This window comes from Hemitrygon akajei, chromosome 17 (genome assembly GCF_048418815.1).
Source record: "Hemitrygon akajei chromosome 17, sHemAka1.3, whole genome shotgun sequence".
Lineage (NCBI taxonomy): Eukaryota > Metazoa > Chordata > Chondrichthyes > Myliobatiformes > Dasyatidae > Hemitrygon > Hemitrygon akajei.
Genome location: NC_133140.1, coordinates 68,950,890 through 68,966,621, shown reverse-complemented (window position 1 = coordinate 68,966,621; position 15,732 = coordinate 68,950,890). Strand labels below are relative to the sequence as shown.

The following is a 15,732-nucleotide window of genomic DNA, read 5'->3' as shown; positions in this document are numbered from 1 at the left end:
GTTTTGCAAACTAATACTCATGAGAGTTACATAGAAATGAAAAAGCTTTAAAAGCTTTAATGGGATGAGCAAATCTGGAAACATCTGGCATTGATTTTGGTGCAATAACTGTTTGGTGACAATAAAGTAAAGTAAAAAAGCTGGAAGTCCTAAAGATACATAAGTCACCCAGACCAGATGAACTGCACCCTAGGGTTCTGAAAGAGGTAGTGTTAGAGATTGTGGTGGCATTAGAAATGATATTTCAAAAATCATTGGACTCTGGCATAGTGCCGGAGGACGGGAAAATTGCAAATGTCACTCCACTCTTTAAGAAAGGAGGAAGGCATCAAAAAGGAAATTATAGTCAGTTAGCCTGACCTCAGTGGTTGGGAAGATGTCAGGGTCAATTGCTAAGGATGAAGTGATGGAGTGCTTGGTGACACAGGACAATGTAGTACAAAGTCAGCATGGTTTCCTTCAGAGAAAATCCTGCATGACGAACCTATTGGAATTCTTTGAGGAGATTACAGGTAGGATAGATAAAGGGGATGCAATGGATGTTGATAATATTTAGACTTTCATGCCTTTGACATGAGGCTGCTTACCAAGTTAAGAGCCCAAGGTATTACAGGAAAGTTACTGACATGGTTAGAGCATTGGCTGATTGGTAGGAGGCAGCGACGGGGATTTAAAAGGATAGTTTTCTAGTTGGCTGCCAGTGACAAGTGGTGTTCCACAAGGGTCGGTGTTGGGACCACTTCTTTTAATGCTATATATGAATGATTTAGATGATGAAATAGATGGGTTTGTTGTCAAGTTTGCAGATGATACAAAGATTGGTGGAGGGGCAGGTAGTGTTGAGGAAACAGGTAAGATGCAAAAAGACTTAGACAGATTAGGAGAATGGGCAAGAAAGTGGCAAATTAAATACAATGTTGGAAAATGCATGGTCATGCTCTTTGGTAGTGGAAATAAATGTGTGGACTATTTTCTAAATGGGGAGAAAATCCAGAAATCTAAGTTAACTTGCAGGTTGAGTTGGTGGTCAGGAAGGCAATTGCCATGTTAGCATTCATTTCAAGAGGACTAGAATACAAGATGTGATGCTGAGGCTTTAGAAGGCACTAGTGAGGCCTCACTTTGAGTAATGTGAACAGTTTTGTGCCTCTCATCTTAAAGGCACAAATCATACGAAGAACATTTGATGGCCCTGGGTCTGTACTCGCTGGAATTCAGAAGGATGAGGGGGGATCTCATTGAAACCTTTCAAATATTGAAAGGCCTAGACAGAGAAGATGTGGAAAGGATGATGAGAGAGTCATGGTGAGAGAGTCTAGGATAGAGGGGCACCTTTTCAAAACAGAGATGGAGAGAAATTTCTTTAGTCAAAGGGTGGGAATTTGTTGCCACATGCAGCTGTGGAGGCCAGGTCATTGGGTGTATTTAAGGCAGAGATTGATAGGTTCTTGATTGGACATGGCATCAAAGGTTATAGGGAGAAGGCTGAGTCAGGGGTTGAGGAGGAGGGAAAAAAAAGGATCAGCCATAACTCAATGGTGGAGCAGACTCATTGAGTCAGATGGCCTAATTCTGCTCCTATGTCTTATGGTAATTAAAATAATAAACTGACTGACCATGATAATTATATTTTATATATCCACAATTTACTTTTCTTATACATTTAACTTTACATAAATCTTTCAAACTTTAAAACATTTCAGTATTTCTTGTTTTAATTTTGTTTGAGACATTTAAAAATTTCACTTGCACAAATTTCACAAATCGTTGCCCTAAAATTTGAGATACGAAATAAACTTCACTTTTACAGAATTTATGTGGAAAAAAAACTAGATCTTTCACAACTAGTACTTCTTGATGCAGTTGTAGCTGATGCAGTCTCAGAAGATTGTGATTTGGAATCATTTTCAGAATCGTAAACCCCCCATAACACAAGGGTTGTGTGCACTCAAATTTTTTAAATACTGGAACACTTTGGGTTATTGAGATCATCTTTGTAGGGATCCTGTGCCTTTAAAGATGATAGTCAATTTTTACTTGGGTTGGAATACAGTACTCTACAAAAATCTAAGGCACTTATATATGGCTAAGGTGTCTAAGACTTTTGCATAGTAATGTATTTGTCAACGTGGAGCAGAGAGAGAGTTTGTAAATCTGACAGCAGCAGCAGATGTTGGGTATGTCGAGGGTGGAGCACCATGGGGGGGAGTGAGGGGCAGATGGCTCAGAAAGAGTGCCAGAGGTATGTACAGACCCACCCAGCCTTGAGTCACCAAGAAAGCTCATTTGATTCCAAACAATTAATATATTGTTCATTACCGAATATCTCTCTGGAAATTCCCGCTCCCTCCCCTCTCCCATCACATTTTCCCAACCATGATCCCCCCCCCCCACTTCCCACTCTCAGTCCACAATAGCGACCCAATCAGAATCAGATTTTTCATCACTCACGTCATGAAATGTTTTTTGCAGCAGCAGTGCAGTGCAATACATAAAATTATCTCAGTATACAATATTTTAGGCACTGCAGCTATATATATGCGCCTATGACTTTTCAAGGTTCAAGGTTCATTTTATTGTCTTAGTATGAATGTACAATACAACTCTGATAGCTGTGAAATACACATGAAAAAGAATCATTAGGGAGCAGTGTTTCAGAAAGGCAGCGTCCATTATTAAGGACCTCCAGCACCCAGGGCATGCCCTTTTCTCACTGTTACCATCGGGTAGGAGATACAGAAGCCTGAAGGCACACACTCAGTGATTCAGGAACAGCTTCTTCCCCTCTGCCATCCAATTCCTAAATGGACATTGAATCTTTGGACAGTACCTCACATTTTTTTTAAATATACAGTATTTCTGTTCTTGCACATTTTTTAAAATCTATTCAACATACATAATTGATTTACTTGTTTATTATTATTACTTTCATTTTATTTATTATTTTTTTCTCTGCTAGATTACGTATTGCACTGAACTGCTGCTGCTAAGTTAACAAATTTCACGTCACATGCCGGCAATAATAAAACTGGTTTCGAACTTGCAGACCCCAGAATTCCCAACCCCCTCCCCATGGAGAAAGAACAGTGACCATAACAAACCCCACAGAAAAAAAGACCAGCAATAATAACAATCCCTGACCCCCTTTTGCACTGTTCTGTAAAAATTGTGAGATGGTAGTTTATTACAAGGAAATGACTTACCTGTAATGCATATTCAATGGCTCTCACAAAAGTGCTCATTGTCAGGGGTGTAACAGCTCCAGGCATCATTTCACTGCAATAACCAGAATAGGACTTAATATGTTGTTTTAAAACCAACATGCTATATAGACTTCACTCAAGCTGCGCCAACACTGGAGCACTTTACAACCACTAACTACTCAAAACTGAGTAGATTACCTCAGATGTGAGTATCTTTTGTCAACACATGGATATGCCTCAGGATATGTTTAGCTTATTATCTAAATTCAGAAAATACTAAGATAAATAATCAAGACTGTGGAGATGGAATCAGGGTTAGCATATTCGGTTTCCATTAAACCGTTACTTTATTTCTGTCTCTACTGGTTCTGTCAGACCTGCAAATATCATCTTCTTTTTATTTAAAATTTGGCTCACAACAACGGTAACATACATTTGCATTGAAAACAGAATTTCCAAGCAATTAATGAATTCACATAGATGGAAATGCAAGAAAACATTCACATTTCAATAAAGAGGTGTGAACGACACGGTTCCCCCCCCCCCCCCCGGTAAATAAAATAGTAATTAATTAATTTTATGATATTTTTCTGTGAGTTATGTTAATTCAATTAATGGAGTATGGCAGAACATTCAATTTCTATGGAATACTCATCCTCTCCCATGTGGAAACTGATGGATGATTCCCAAGTCTTCATTTCAGAGGTCTAGGAGCTCTAAGTTTAGCTCTAACCATCCAAGTTTAGGAGCTTAAGCAGAAATTTGACACCACCACAGCGCAAAACTTGTTAAAAGGCAGATTGTGTTAAACAGAATACAACCTTTTATGGGTTAATAGGATTGATTTGAAAACGCAATTGATTGACATATATGGACTCCCAAACAACACTGGGTAAGACCCAACAGAAAATATCCATTGGATCAACTGAAAGTCAGGGAATAACAAAGTTCTAAGCGACAGAGAATGGAGTCGTTATTTCTCAGACTGAAGAGATTGTACAATGGAGTTATGTAGGGTTCAGTACTAAGAGCACTGGTTAATATACACTCAGTAGCCACTTTATTAGCTCATGAAGTATTATTATGGAAACTCCATTGTGACTTTCACGATTAGCAGTCCAAAATCAATACGATACACTCAAAAGTATTCAGGAAGCAATATCTTTGTTGTCCACTGTTATTGGCCTTTAACATGAAGATTTTATTGGTTAACAAGACCCAAAAATGTCTATTACAAACTGTCTTAAATACGCAAATGATAGGATTCAGAAGAGAACAGTTTCTGTTGGATCAATATCTGTATCCAACTAGTTAACAGCTATATAAACATCGCATTTCTTTGTTCAAACTTCAGAAAGTTTTGGTGACAGGGGCAAGCTCTTTCTCCATGCACCCAAGTAAACAGAGTGATTGAGGAACTGGTGCAAGTCAGAGTGCGGTTAATCAGAGAAAACACTACTTGACCCATTGAGTTCCTCCAGCAGTCTTTTTTTTTTGTTTCATATTCAAGCACCTGCAGTCTCTTATATGTCCAGCTACAAAGGAAAGTTTATTTATGTCGCATGCCAGTGAGGGTTGAAATTAACTACTGGAATTGTAGTGGAGGGATATTGAATCACAACGTTCAAAAGGGAGCAGACAGTTAGAATAGTTTTATTCCAAGTTATTAAGTGTGCTATGATGATTCCTAACTATTAGTAAAATATTTGTAATTTCTGAAACCAAGAATGAGGTTATACTTTATTCTGACAGTAAACTGAGTCTGGGGTCAGAACTAAATATTTAGTTTACAGTACGCCTGTGCTCTGACATGCCACGTGAGGGGAACTTCTGCTCTCAATATTAAGAGCCAGCAGCACAGAACTTGATGCAGTGAAAAATTTCATAAAGCCATATTTTTGGTGTTTGATTTTAGTTTTTTATTCAACAAGTTGGCATAAAAGGCAGATAGCAATAATATCTACATATTGTGGCAGTTGTACAACTGTGATCAAAACGACTATCACACTGTTCATACTTCTAAGCCTTCACAAAGAAATTCAGAGCCAATGTACTGATTCTGAAATGTATATGTAGTTAGACCATAAGGTATAGGAGCAAAAAGAGGCTATACCCCCATTGAGTCTGCTCCGCCATTCAATCATGGCCGATTCAATTCTTCCAGTCATTCCAGTCTTCTCCCCATACCCTGTGATGCTGTGCAGAGCATTCTAACAGGCTGCATCACTGTCTGGTATGGAGCGACTACTGCACAGGACTGAAAGAAGCTGCAGAAGGTTGTAAATCTAGTCAGCTCCATCTTGGGTACTAGCCTACAAAGTACCCAGGACATCTTCAGGGAGCAGTGTCTGAGAAAGGCAGCGTCCATTATTAAGGATCTCCAGCATCCAGGGCATGCCCTTTTCTCACTGCTATCATCAGGTAGGAAATACAGAAGCCTGAAGGCACACACTCAGCGATTCAGGAACAGATTCTTCCCCTCTGCCATCTGATTCCTAAATGGACATTGAATCTTTGGACACTACCTCAAATTTTTTAAAAATATACAGTAATTATGTTTTTGCACTTTTTAAAAATCTATTCAACATATGTATACTGTAATTGATTTATTTGTTTAGTATTATTTTTATTTTATTTATTATTATTACTGTTTTGTTCTCTGCTAAATTATGTATTGCATTGAACTGCTGCTGCTAAGTTAACAAATTTCATGTCACATGCTGGTGATGATAAACCTGATTCTGATTCTAATCAAGAACCTATCTATCTCTGCCTTAAATACACCCAATGACTTGGCCTCCAAGGCTGCTCGTGGCAACAAATTCCTCAGATTTACCACCCTCTAAAGTAATTTCTCCGCATTTCTGTTCTAAATGGATGTCTTGTCCTCTTGTCCTAGACTCCCTTTGCCAAATCTAATTTGTTCAGGCCTTTTAATGTTCGGAATGTTTCTATGAGATACCCTTCATTCTCCTGAACTCCAGGGAATACAGCCCAAGAGCTGCCAGACGTTCCTTATATGGCAACCCTTTCATTCCTGGAATCATTCTTGTGAATCTTCTCTGAACCCCCTCCAATATCAGTACATCCCTTCTAAAATAAGGAGCCCAAAACTGCACACAATACTCCAAGTGTGGTCTCACAAGTGCCTTATAGAGCCTCAACATCACATCCCTGCTCTTATATTCTATACCTCTAGAAATGAATGCCAACATTGCATTCGCCTTCTTCGCCACTGACTCAACCTGGAGGTTAACCTTTAGGGTATCCTGCACAAGAACCTTTGTATCTCTGCATTTTGAATTCTCTCGCCATCTAAATAATAATCTGCCCATTTATTTCTTCCACCAAAGTGCATGACCATACACTTTCCACCATTCTATTTCATTTGCCACTTCTTTGCCCATTTCCCTAAACTATCTAAGTCTCTCTGCAGGCTCACTGTTTCCTCAAAACTACCTGCTCCTCCACCTATCTTTGTATCATCAGCAAATTTAACTACAAATCCATTTATCCCAAAGTCCAAATCATTGACGTATATCGTAAAAAGCAGCAGACCCAACACTGGCCTTTGTGGAACTCCACTGGTAACCAGTCAGCCAGAATAGGATCCCTTTATTCCCACTCTCTGCTTTCTGCTGATCAGCCAATGCTCTACCCATGCTAGTAACTTCCCTATAATTCCTCGGGCTCTTATCTTGCTAAGCAGCCTCATGTGTGGCACCTTGTCAAAGGCCTTCTGAAAATCCAAGTACACCACATCTACTACATCTCCTTTGTCTACCCTGCTTGTAATTTCCCCAAAAAATTGCAGTAGGTTAGTCAGGCAGGATTTTCCTTTCAAGAAACCATGCTGGCTTTGGCCTATCCTGCCACGTGCCTCCAGGTACTTTGTAAACTCATCCCTAGCTATTGATTCCAACAACTTTCCAACCACTGATGCCAGGCTAACAAGCCTATAGTTTCCTTTCTGCTACCTCCCACCCTTCTTAAATAGTGGAGAAACATTTGCAATTTTCCAGTCATCCAGTACTACCCTCAACTCTCTTTTACCCTTTATATACTTAAAAAAGCTTATTAGTCACCAGCTTCCTTTCATAATCCATCTTTTCCTTCCTAATGACCTTTTTAGTTTCCTTCTGCAAGTTTTTAAAAGCTTCCCAATCCTCTATCTTGTCACTAGCTTTGGCTTTATTGATTGCCCCTCCTTTTGCTTTTACTTTGGCTCTGACTTCACTTTTCAGCCACGGTAGTGTCCTTCTTCCATTTGAAAATTTATTCTTATTTGGAATATATCTGTCCTGCACTTCCCTCATTTTTCGCAGAGGTTGGAAAGGTTGGAAATTAGCACAACAGCTCCCACAACGTAATAGCCAGTTAATCAAGCCTTGTAATGTTCTTTTTTGTGAGATGAACATTGACAAGATATTGTGGGTAGCAATTTTATTCATTATTTAAATCTGCCTGAGAGAGTCCAGAATTAATGTTCCTAGTCCAAGAGCTCTACAGTCCCCACATCACTACACAGTGGCAATGCATTAATGTGCTGATCACATTGCAATGGGAAATATATTTTCAAAAATGTGTTACTTTATGATGCCTTTTTAGATATCTAAAAGGCCAACAAAAATTTATTCCGCACTGTTGACAGAGTAAGGCTCCTGCTGCATTACAATATAAAATTGAGCAAACACATGTTTCAGGTTATTTTCGTATGTCTGGCACACATATTGTGAGCCATGTACTGACCTAGAGGAGAAGAAATCTCTTCCCTCAAGGAGTAGTGAGCCTGTGGAAATCGCAACCACAGAGATCGTAGAAGTCAAGTCGCTGAGTATCTTTAAGGGGCAAGAGCAGGAATATAGAATAGGGATGGAGGATCCGCCTTGAAAGGCTCAAAGGGGTAGACGGTTTACTCCTGCTTACTATATTAATTTGTGTTTCAAAATTGTTAAGATGATAAACACAAGAAATTCTGCAGATGCTGGAAATCCAAAGCAAAACACATACAAAATGCTGGAGGAACGCAGCATCTATGGAAATGAATAAACAGTCGACATTCTGGGCCGAAACCCTTCTTCAGGGCTGGAAAGGAAGGGGGAAGATGAGAAGATGCCAGAACAAAAAGGTGGTGGAGGGAGGGGAAGGAGAATAACTAGAAGCTGATAGATGAAGCCAGGTGACTTGGAAAGATAAACGGCTGAGGAGGAAGGATTCTGATAGGAGAGGAGAGTGAACCATAGGAGAAAGGGAAGGTGACCTGGGGGAGGTGATGTGCAGGTGAGGAGAGGTAAAAGGCCAGTGTGGGGAATAGAAGAAGAGGGGAAAGGAGGGAAATTAATTTTTGTTTTAAAACAGAAGGAGAAATTGATATTGATACCCTCAGGTTGGAGGCTGCTCAGACAGAATATAAGGTGTTGCTCCTCCAATCTGAGGGTAGTCTCTATCACACAAGAGGAGGTTATGGACCCACATGGTTGACTCTGTGGTTAAGAAGGCATATGGTGCATTAGCCTTCATCAATCGTGGAACTGAATTTAGGAGCCAAGAGGTAATGTTGCAGCTATATAGGACCCTGGTCAGACCCCACTTGGAGTACTGTGCTCAGTTCTGGTCACCTCACTACAGGAAGGAGGTGGAAGCCATAGAAAGGGTGCAGAGGAGATTTACAAGGACGTTACCTGGTTTGGGGAGCATGCCTTATGAGAATAGGTTGAGTGAACTTGGCCTTTTCTCCTTGGAGCAACGGACAATAAGAGGTGACCTGATAGAGGTGTAGAAGATGATGAGAGGCATTGATTGTGTGGATAGTCAGAGGCTTTTTCCCAGGGCTGAAATGGTTGCCACAAGAGGACACAGGTTTAAGGTGCTGGGGAGTAGGTATAGAGGAGATGTCAGGGGTAAGTTTTTTTACTCAGAGAGTGGTGAGTGAGTGGAATTGGCTGCCGGCAACGGTAGTGGAGGTGGATATGATAGGGTCTTTTAAGAGACTTTTTAATAGGTACATGAAACTTAGAAAAGTAGCGATCTATAGGTAAGCCTAGTAATTTCTGAGGTAGGGACATATTCGGCACAATTTTGTGGGCTGAAGGGCCTGTATTGTACTGGAGGTTTTCTATGTTTCTATATCAGAATATTTGGTCACCACGAAGTTCCGCTTTTAAGATTATGCTAAAAATCCATTCTGCATTTATTCCTTACACTGCATGCATTATATTGACACAAAGGAGGGAATTTCCACAAAGCTCAGATCTTTGGAGTTACTGGTAGCCTTCAACAATATTGAAGGAAGTAACAGTAATCATTTCAGTTCTCATGGGCTTGTAAGGATAGTCAGGTCAAGAGTTCATTTCATTGTAAACACAATGGAGAAGCAGAGGCCATGGTGTTGTCAGCGTTGATTCTTCGGGTGCCTGTGTCAACTGAACTGGGTACAATTTACAAACCTTTGCGCCTGCAGGACCGGGGGCTGAGTGGTGAGCTGCAGACACCTGAGGAGACGACACTCATACGAATGATAACGGGCCAGCAGGGATTACTCAGCTATCGGTGGACAGAACACAACGGAGACTAGCAGCCAGCATGACCGCCAACCTATCAGAACAAAGAGTCGAACCAATACAAGTGTGAGCACTCGGGAGAAACAAAACACAATCGTGCACTGATGATATCCCCTCGACTGGCGAGGAAACCTTTGAAACCTAACCTCCTGGCTCGGTGAACAGCCCTACAAAAAAGGTTTTGGATTATTTATTATTCATTATAGTTTTCAGGTAAAATAAACCTTTTTCCACCAAAATACATGTGTTAAATTTTCTATTTCACTGGCATGAATCCTGAAAGCTGCGAGGTTAGTAGTATCCAACTCTACACGTTTTTCTGAGGGCTCTCGGTTTGTCGTCTCTCCGGTTCAATCTGAGATGCTCACAAATTCATTGAATGCCAACCGAGATCAAGACTACTAGAAGCAAATTATCTGAAGCTCTCAATTGGGTTGAGAGATGCTAATGTGAATTTCAAAGTCAACTTTAAAAATGTATGTCGAGGAAAGATCTGGCCAGGTGCAATGTCTTAAACAAAATCAAAAGTGGACAAAATGTTATTCGTTTGTGTTAAAATATTTGACTTGTATTGAATTGGAAACTGGAAATTGAGTACAATTTTGATTGACTCCCAACAGCTGATGGCAAATGACAACTCATATCTCTGAAATGACTTACAACACAATTACGGGTGCAGTTTAGAAGAAGGCCATGAAATCCATTGAAGGATAAATACTGAAGTATGATTATAGATGTGAAATGATTACCCATCAGGCCAAACTGGTCACATAGAGCAATTACAGTAATCTACATAAAAACTTTAACAACTTTTCAAGAAAGGAAAAGTGGAGATAAGCTGCCTACCCTATGTTTGAAGTTGTCATCCATTCATAGTCAGTAGTCATGGCAGAATCAAACTCGTGCATCAATTCAAACTCTGACACGAAATTAAATGACGTGATTGGTCTGGCCTGAAAAGTTAAACAATGACCATGAATATGTTGCTTAATAGAATTAGATACATGATCTTAGAAAATAAGATTTGTCTGTTACATCAGTATGCATGTAATAGGATTTCACTTCAAGAATACAAGTATAGTAATGTTTCAGAATATAATATATTGTTATTACTGAAAATAATACATACAATAATATAGTCCTGATGATGGGTCTTGGCCCAAAACATTGACTCTTTACTCTTTTCCATTGATGCTGCCTGGCCTGCTCAGTTCCTCCAGCATTTTGTGGGTGTTATTTTGATTTCCAGCATCTGCACATTTTTCTTTTGCTTATAATACGTTCATAGTTCAGGTTCTCACTTAAATCTCCCAGTTTAACTTGTGGGATATCAGTCCTCACGTTCAAAGGTCAGTATAAACTTAATAAAACTGCGCCATTTCAAATCGCCTCAAAAGGCAAAAAGCAGCAAATGCTGTTTACATCAACAACATTTAAGCAGGCACACAAATAGGAAAGGTCTATAGTCCTAATGGACTGGCATAGATGGCTATCTTGGTCAACATGGATGAGATGGGCAGAATGGCCTGCTCCCATGCTGCATTACTCTATGATTAGTTAACAGTTGTTTTTCATTACTGTTGTCTAGAGTATGTGCTGGGACCACTACAATCTTTGATTTATGTTAATGGGTTAGTAGTGAGTACCTAGGATAAAGTGGAATATGGTAAATAATAAATTATTTATAGGACTATTAAAGTTTGGGTGAAGACACAGATAGACTAGATCAGGGTTCCCAACATTTTTTACACCATGGACAAAGCCCTGGACTAGATTTATGGGTAGACAAAGACAAATAGAACTAAAAAGAATAAGGTGAATCAAGGAACTTTGGGAAAAATAAATGATAGGATAAACCAAGCAAATTATTTTTTTTAATTCATGATTTTAATTAATAGTTTTCAAATTATCAGGACACTGATGAAGGATCTTAGTCTGAAACATTGTTTATCTCTCTCAATAGATTCTGCTCAGGGTGGCGGGTGGGATATATCCCTGCCAGAGGAGGTGAAAGGCTCTCCTTCCCTCTGCTAGCTTGCAGACCACACTTAGGCAAGATGTAGCACCTAATTAGTCGCCTTTCCCCCACTCCGGGTCATGTGAAGCCATGGGAGCAGGTGGTGATTGGCTGCACGAGCAGCTGGTGCATATCGTAAGTTCTGATTATGTGACCACTGACATCAGGCAGACTATTAAAGAGTATTGATAATGCTGAGGTCAAATGCCATTTACAAATTTGCTGATGACACAACTACTGTTGGCAGAACTTCAGATATTGACCAAAGAGCGTACTTGAGTGAAATAGATCAGCTAGTTGAGGGGTATCACAGCATCAACCTTGTACTCAATGCAAGGCTAAAGAACTGATTTTGAACTTCAGGAAGGGTAAGATAAGGGAACACACATCAGTCCTCATAGGGAGATCAGAGGTGGAAAGACTGAGCAATTTACCGAGTGTCAATATCTTTGAGGGCCCAATGTATCAATGCAGTTACAAAAAAGGCAGAGCAGCAGCTAATTTTCATGAGGAATTTGTGTAGATTTGGTACTTCACCAAAGACACTCACAAATTTCTACAGCTGTCCCATGGAAAGCATTCTGACTGGCTTGCTCACTGTCGGTATGGGGGGGGGGTAGGCAGGGAGGGCTAATGCACAGTATCAAAAGAAGCTGCAGAAAGTTGTGAACTCAGTCAGCTCCATCATAGACTCTAGCCTCTATAGCATCTAGGACATCTTCAAGGAGTGATGCCTCAAAAAGGTGACATCCATCAATGAGGTGACTCAGGAGCCTGTGAGCACACACTCAACAATTCAGCATTAGCTTCTTCCTCTCTGCCATCAGATTTCTAAATGTACAATGAACACAACCTCACTACTTTTTTGCACTACTCATTTAACTATCATACACATGTACTTACTGAAATTCAGTTTGTATTATATTTCAATATACTGCCACTGCAAAAAATAACAAATTTGACAACATATGCCAGTGATAATAAACCTGATTCTGATTCTCCCATCTTGTAAAGACCCTGCCCACTAGAAAGCAATGCCAAAACAACTTCTGTAGAAAATGTTTCCGAGATCACCCACATCATACGACAAGGCGCATAATAATTAAAGACAGGTGTTGCTAGCTTCTTGAGTTCCTCCAACACTTTGTGTGTGTTGCAGACTTTTTTAATATTGACTTGTGAAATGGACTGTGACCATCCCACACAGAGCAGTACAAATATGCTAAACTTTCACTAGTATTTGGCCATGAATTAATAACGGCTGGGGTGGAATAATGAATTGAAGTGGCAAGTATTTAATTCATTATCCCACTCCTAGTCTAGCCTTGAAGTGGCTTCCTATAGTATTGCAAAGCCAACTACAAGCAAAAGGAACAGTTCCTCATCTTCCATCTGTGTACACTGTAACCTAGAGGATTCAATACTGAATTTTCCAACTTCAGCTAACGTATTTTAGTCTATATCTGAAGCGGCAAGTTATGCCCATCATTTTTGCCTTTTTTGTTGTCCCTAATATAGTCTAAGCTGCTGGTTATCTCCAAAGCTTTACTATTAGATAAACTTTGTATAATCTGTTGCGTAACATCTCTGTTATGCTTATCCCAGCATACAGACTGCTCGTCAGGCGCTCCAGACCGTACAGAAGCAGGCGAAAACCTGGCCAGCAGGAGCCATCTCTGCTCTTCAAGACTGCTTTGAGCACACTGACTGGCACATGTTCAGGGAGGCTGCAACCAATGGCAACTCCACCAACTTAGAGGAGTACACAGCATCAGTGACTAGCTACATCATCAAGTGCATCGACGACGTCACTGTGTCCAAGACCATCACTACACGCACTAACCAGAAGCCATGGATGACCGCGGAGGTGCGTGCATTGCTGAGGACCCGTGACTGCGCCTTCACAGCAGGCGACAAGGCAGCCCTAACAACAGCGAGGTCCAAACCGTCCCGGGCCATCAGAGGGGCAAAGCGTGCACATGCCCAGCGAATCCACAGCCACTTCCAGGATGTCAGCGACACGCGGCGCATGTGGAAAGGCATTCAGGACATCACCAACTACAGGACAACACCTCCTGACCGTGCGGGTGATGCCTCCCTCCCAGATGCACTGAACAACTTCTACGCTCGTTTTGAGGCAGAACATGACGTGGCAGCGAGGAAGTCCACCCCTCCTACAAATGACCAGGTGCTGTGTCTCACCGTAGCCAATGAGAGGAGAACACTGTGCAGGGTCAACCCACGGAAGGCTGCTGGACCAGACAATATTCCTGGCAGAGTGCTTAGTGGATGTGCAGACCAGTTAGCAGATATTCTCACCGGTAGATCTTCAACATCTCCCTGAGCAGTGCCATCATTCCAACGTGCTTCAAGGCCGCCACCATCGTCCCCGTGCCGAAGAAGTCTTCAGTGTCCTGCCTCAATGACTACTGTCCTGTTGCACTCACATCTATCATATGCAGTTCACGTACTGTCCCAACCATTCAACACCCTCCACCTGGACAAAAAAGACACGTACATTCGAATGCTGTTCATAGACTTCAGTTCAGCATTCAACACAATCATCCCTCAGAAACTGATTGGAAAGCTGAACCTACTGGGCCTGAACACATCCCTCTGCAACTGGATCCTAGACTTCCTGACTGGGAGACCTCAGTCAGTCCGGATTGGGAACGGCATCTCCAACACCATCACACTGAGCATGGGGGCCCCCCAGGGCTCTGTGTTCAGTCCACTGCTGTTCACTCTGCTGACCCATGTCTGTGCTGCAACACACAGCTCGAACCATCAAGTTCGCCGATGACATGGCCGTGGTGGGTCTCATCAGCAAGAACGACGAGTCAGCTTACAGAGAGGAGGTACGGCAACTAATGCACTGGTGCAGAGCCAACAACATGACTCTAAATGTGACCAAAACAAAAGAGATGGTTGTTGACTTCAGGAGGGCACAGAGTGACCACTCTCTGCTGAACATCAATGCCTCCTCAGTAGAGATCATTAAGAGCACCAAATTTCTTGGTGTTCACCTAGTGGAGAATCTCACATGGTCCCTCAACACCAGCTCCATAGCAAAGAAAGCCCAGCAGCATCTCTACTTCCTGCAAAGGCTGAGGAAAGTCTATCTCCCACCCCCTCATCCTCATCACATTCTACAGGGGTTGTATTGAGAGAATCTTGAGCAGCTGCATCACTGCCTGGTTCGGAAATTGCACCATCTCGGATCGCAAGACACTGCAGCGGATAGTGAGGTCAGCTGAGAAGATCAACAGGGTCTCTCTTCCCGCCATTATGGACATTTACACCACACGCTGCATCCGCAAAGGAAACAGCATTATGAAGGACCCCACACACCCCTCATACAAACTCTTCTCCCTCCTGCAATCTGGGAAAAGGCACCGAAGCATTCGGGCTCTCACGACCAGACTATGTAACAGTTTCTTCCCCCAAGCTATCAGACTCCTCAATACCCAGAGTCCGGACTGACACCAACTTACTGCCCTCTACTGTGCCTATTGTCTTGTTTATTATTTATTGTCATTCCTGCACTGTTTTGTGCACTTTATGCAGTCCTGTGTAGGTCTGTAGTCCAGTGTAGTTTTTTTTTGTCTGTGTTGTTTTTACGCAGTTCAGTCTAGTTTTTGTACTGTTTCATGTAGCACCAAGGTTCTGAAAAATATTGTCTCGTTTTTACTATGTACTGTACCAGCAGTTATGCTCCAAATGACAATAAAAAGTGACTTGACTTAACTTAATAATCTAACCACTGCTTACCTGTCATCTAGTCTGAACCTATCTTATCCCCACCACTTCTGCTACCTAAAACTAACTTGTTTCCCATTTTTTGATGACGGGTCTTCAGCTTAACATCTTGTTTCTTTCTATTTTCCAAGATGTTGCTGGAAATGCTCATTGTTTCCAGCATTTTCTGGCTTCATTTCAGATTTCCACCATC

The 15,732-nt window shown here is 41.3% G+C and overlaps 1 protein-coding gene across 1 annotated transcript in view; it reads right to left on the bottom strand.

Annotated features, from left to right (window-relative positions):
* LOC140740814 (rifampicin phosphotransferase-like) overlaps positions 1–15,732 on the bottom strand; it is a 196,223-nt gene that overhangs the window by 87,857 nt on the left and 92,634 nt on the right. Inside the window, exons 20-21 of the mRNA XM_073070343.1 lie at positions 10,610–10,716; positions 3,204–3,276 (exon numbers count right to left, since the gene is read on the bottom strand). Of these exons, the coding sequence (XP_072926444.1) occupies positions 3,204–3,276; positions 10,610–10,716 (180 nt within the window). The remainder of the gene's footprint in view (positions 1–3,203; positions 3,277–10,609; positions 10,717–15,732) is intronic.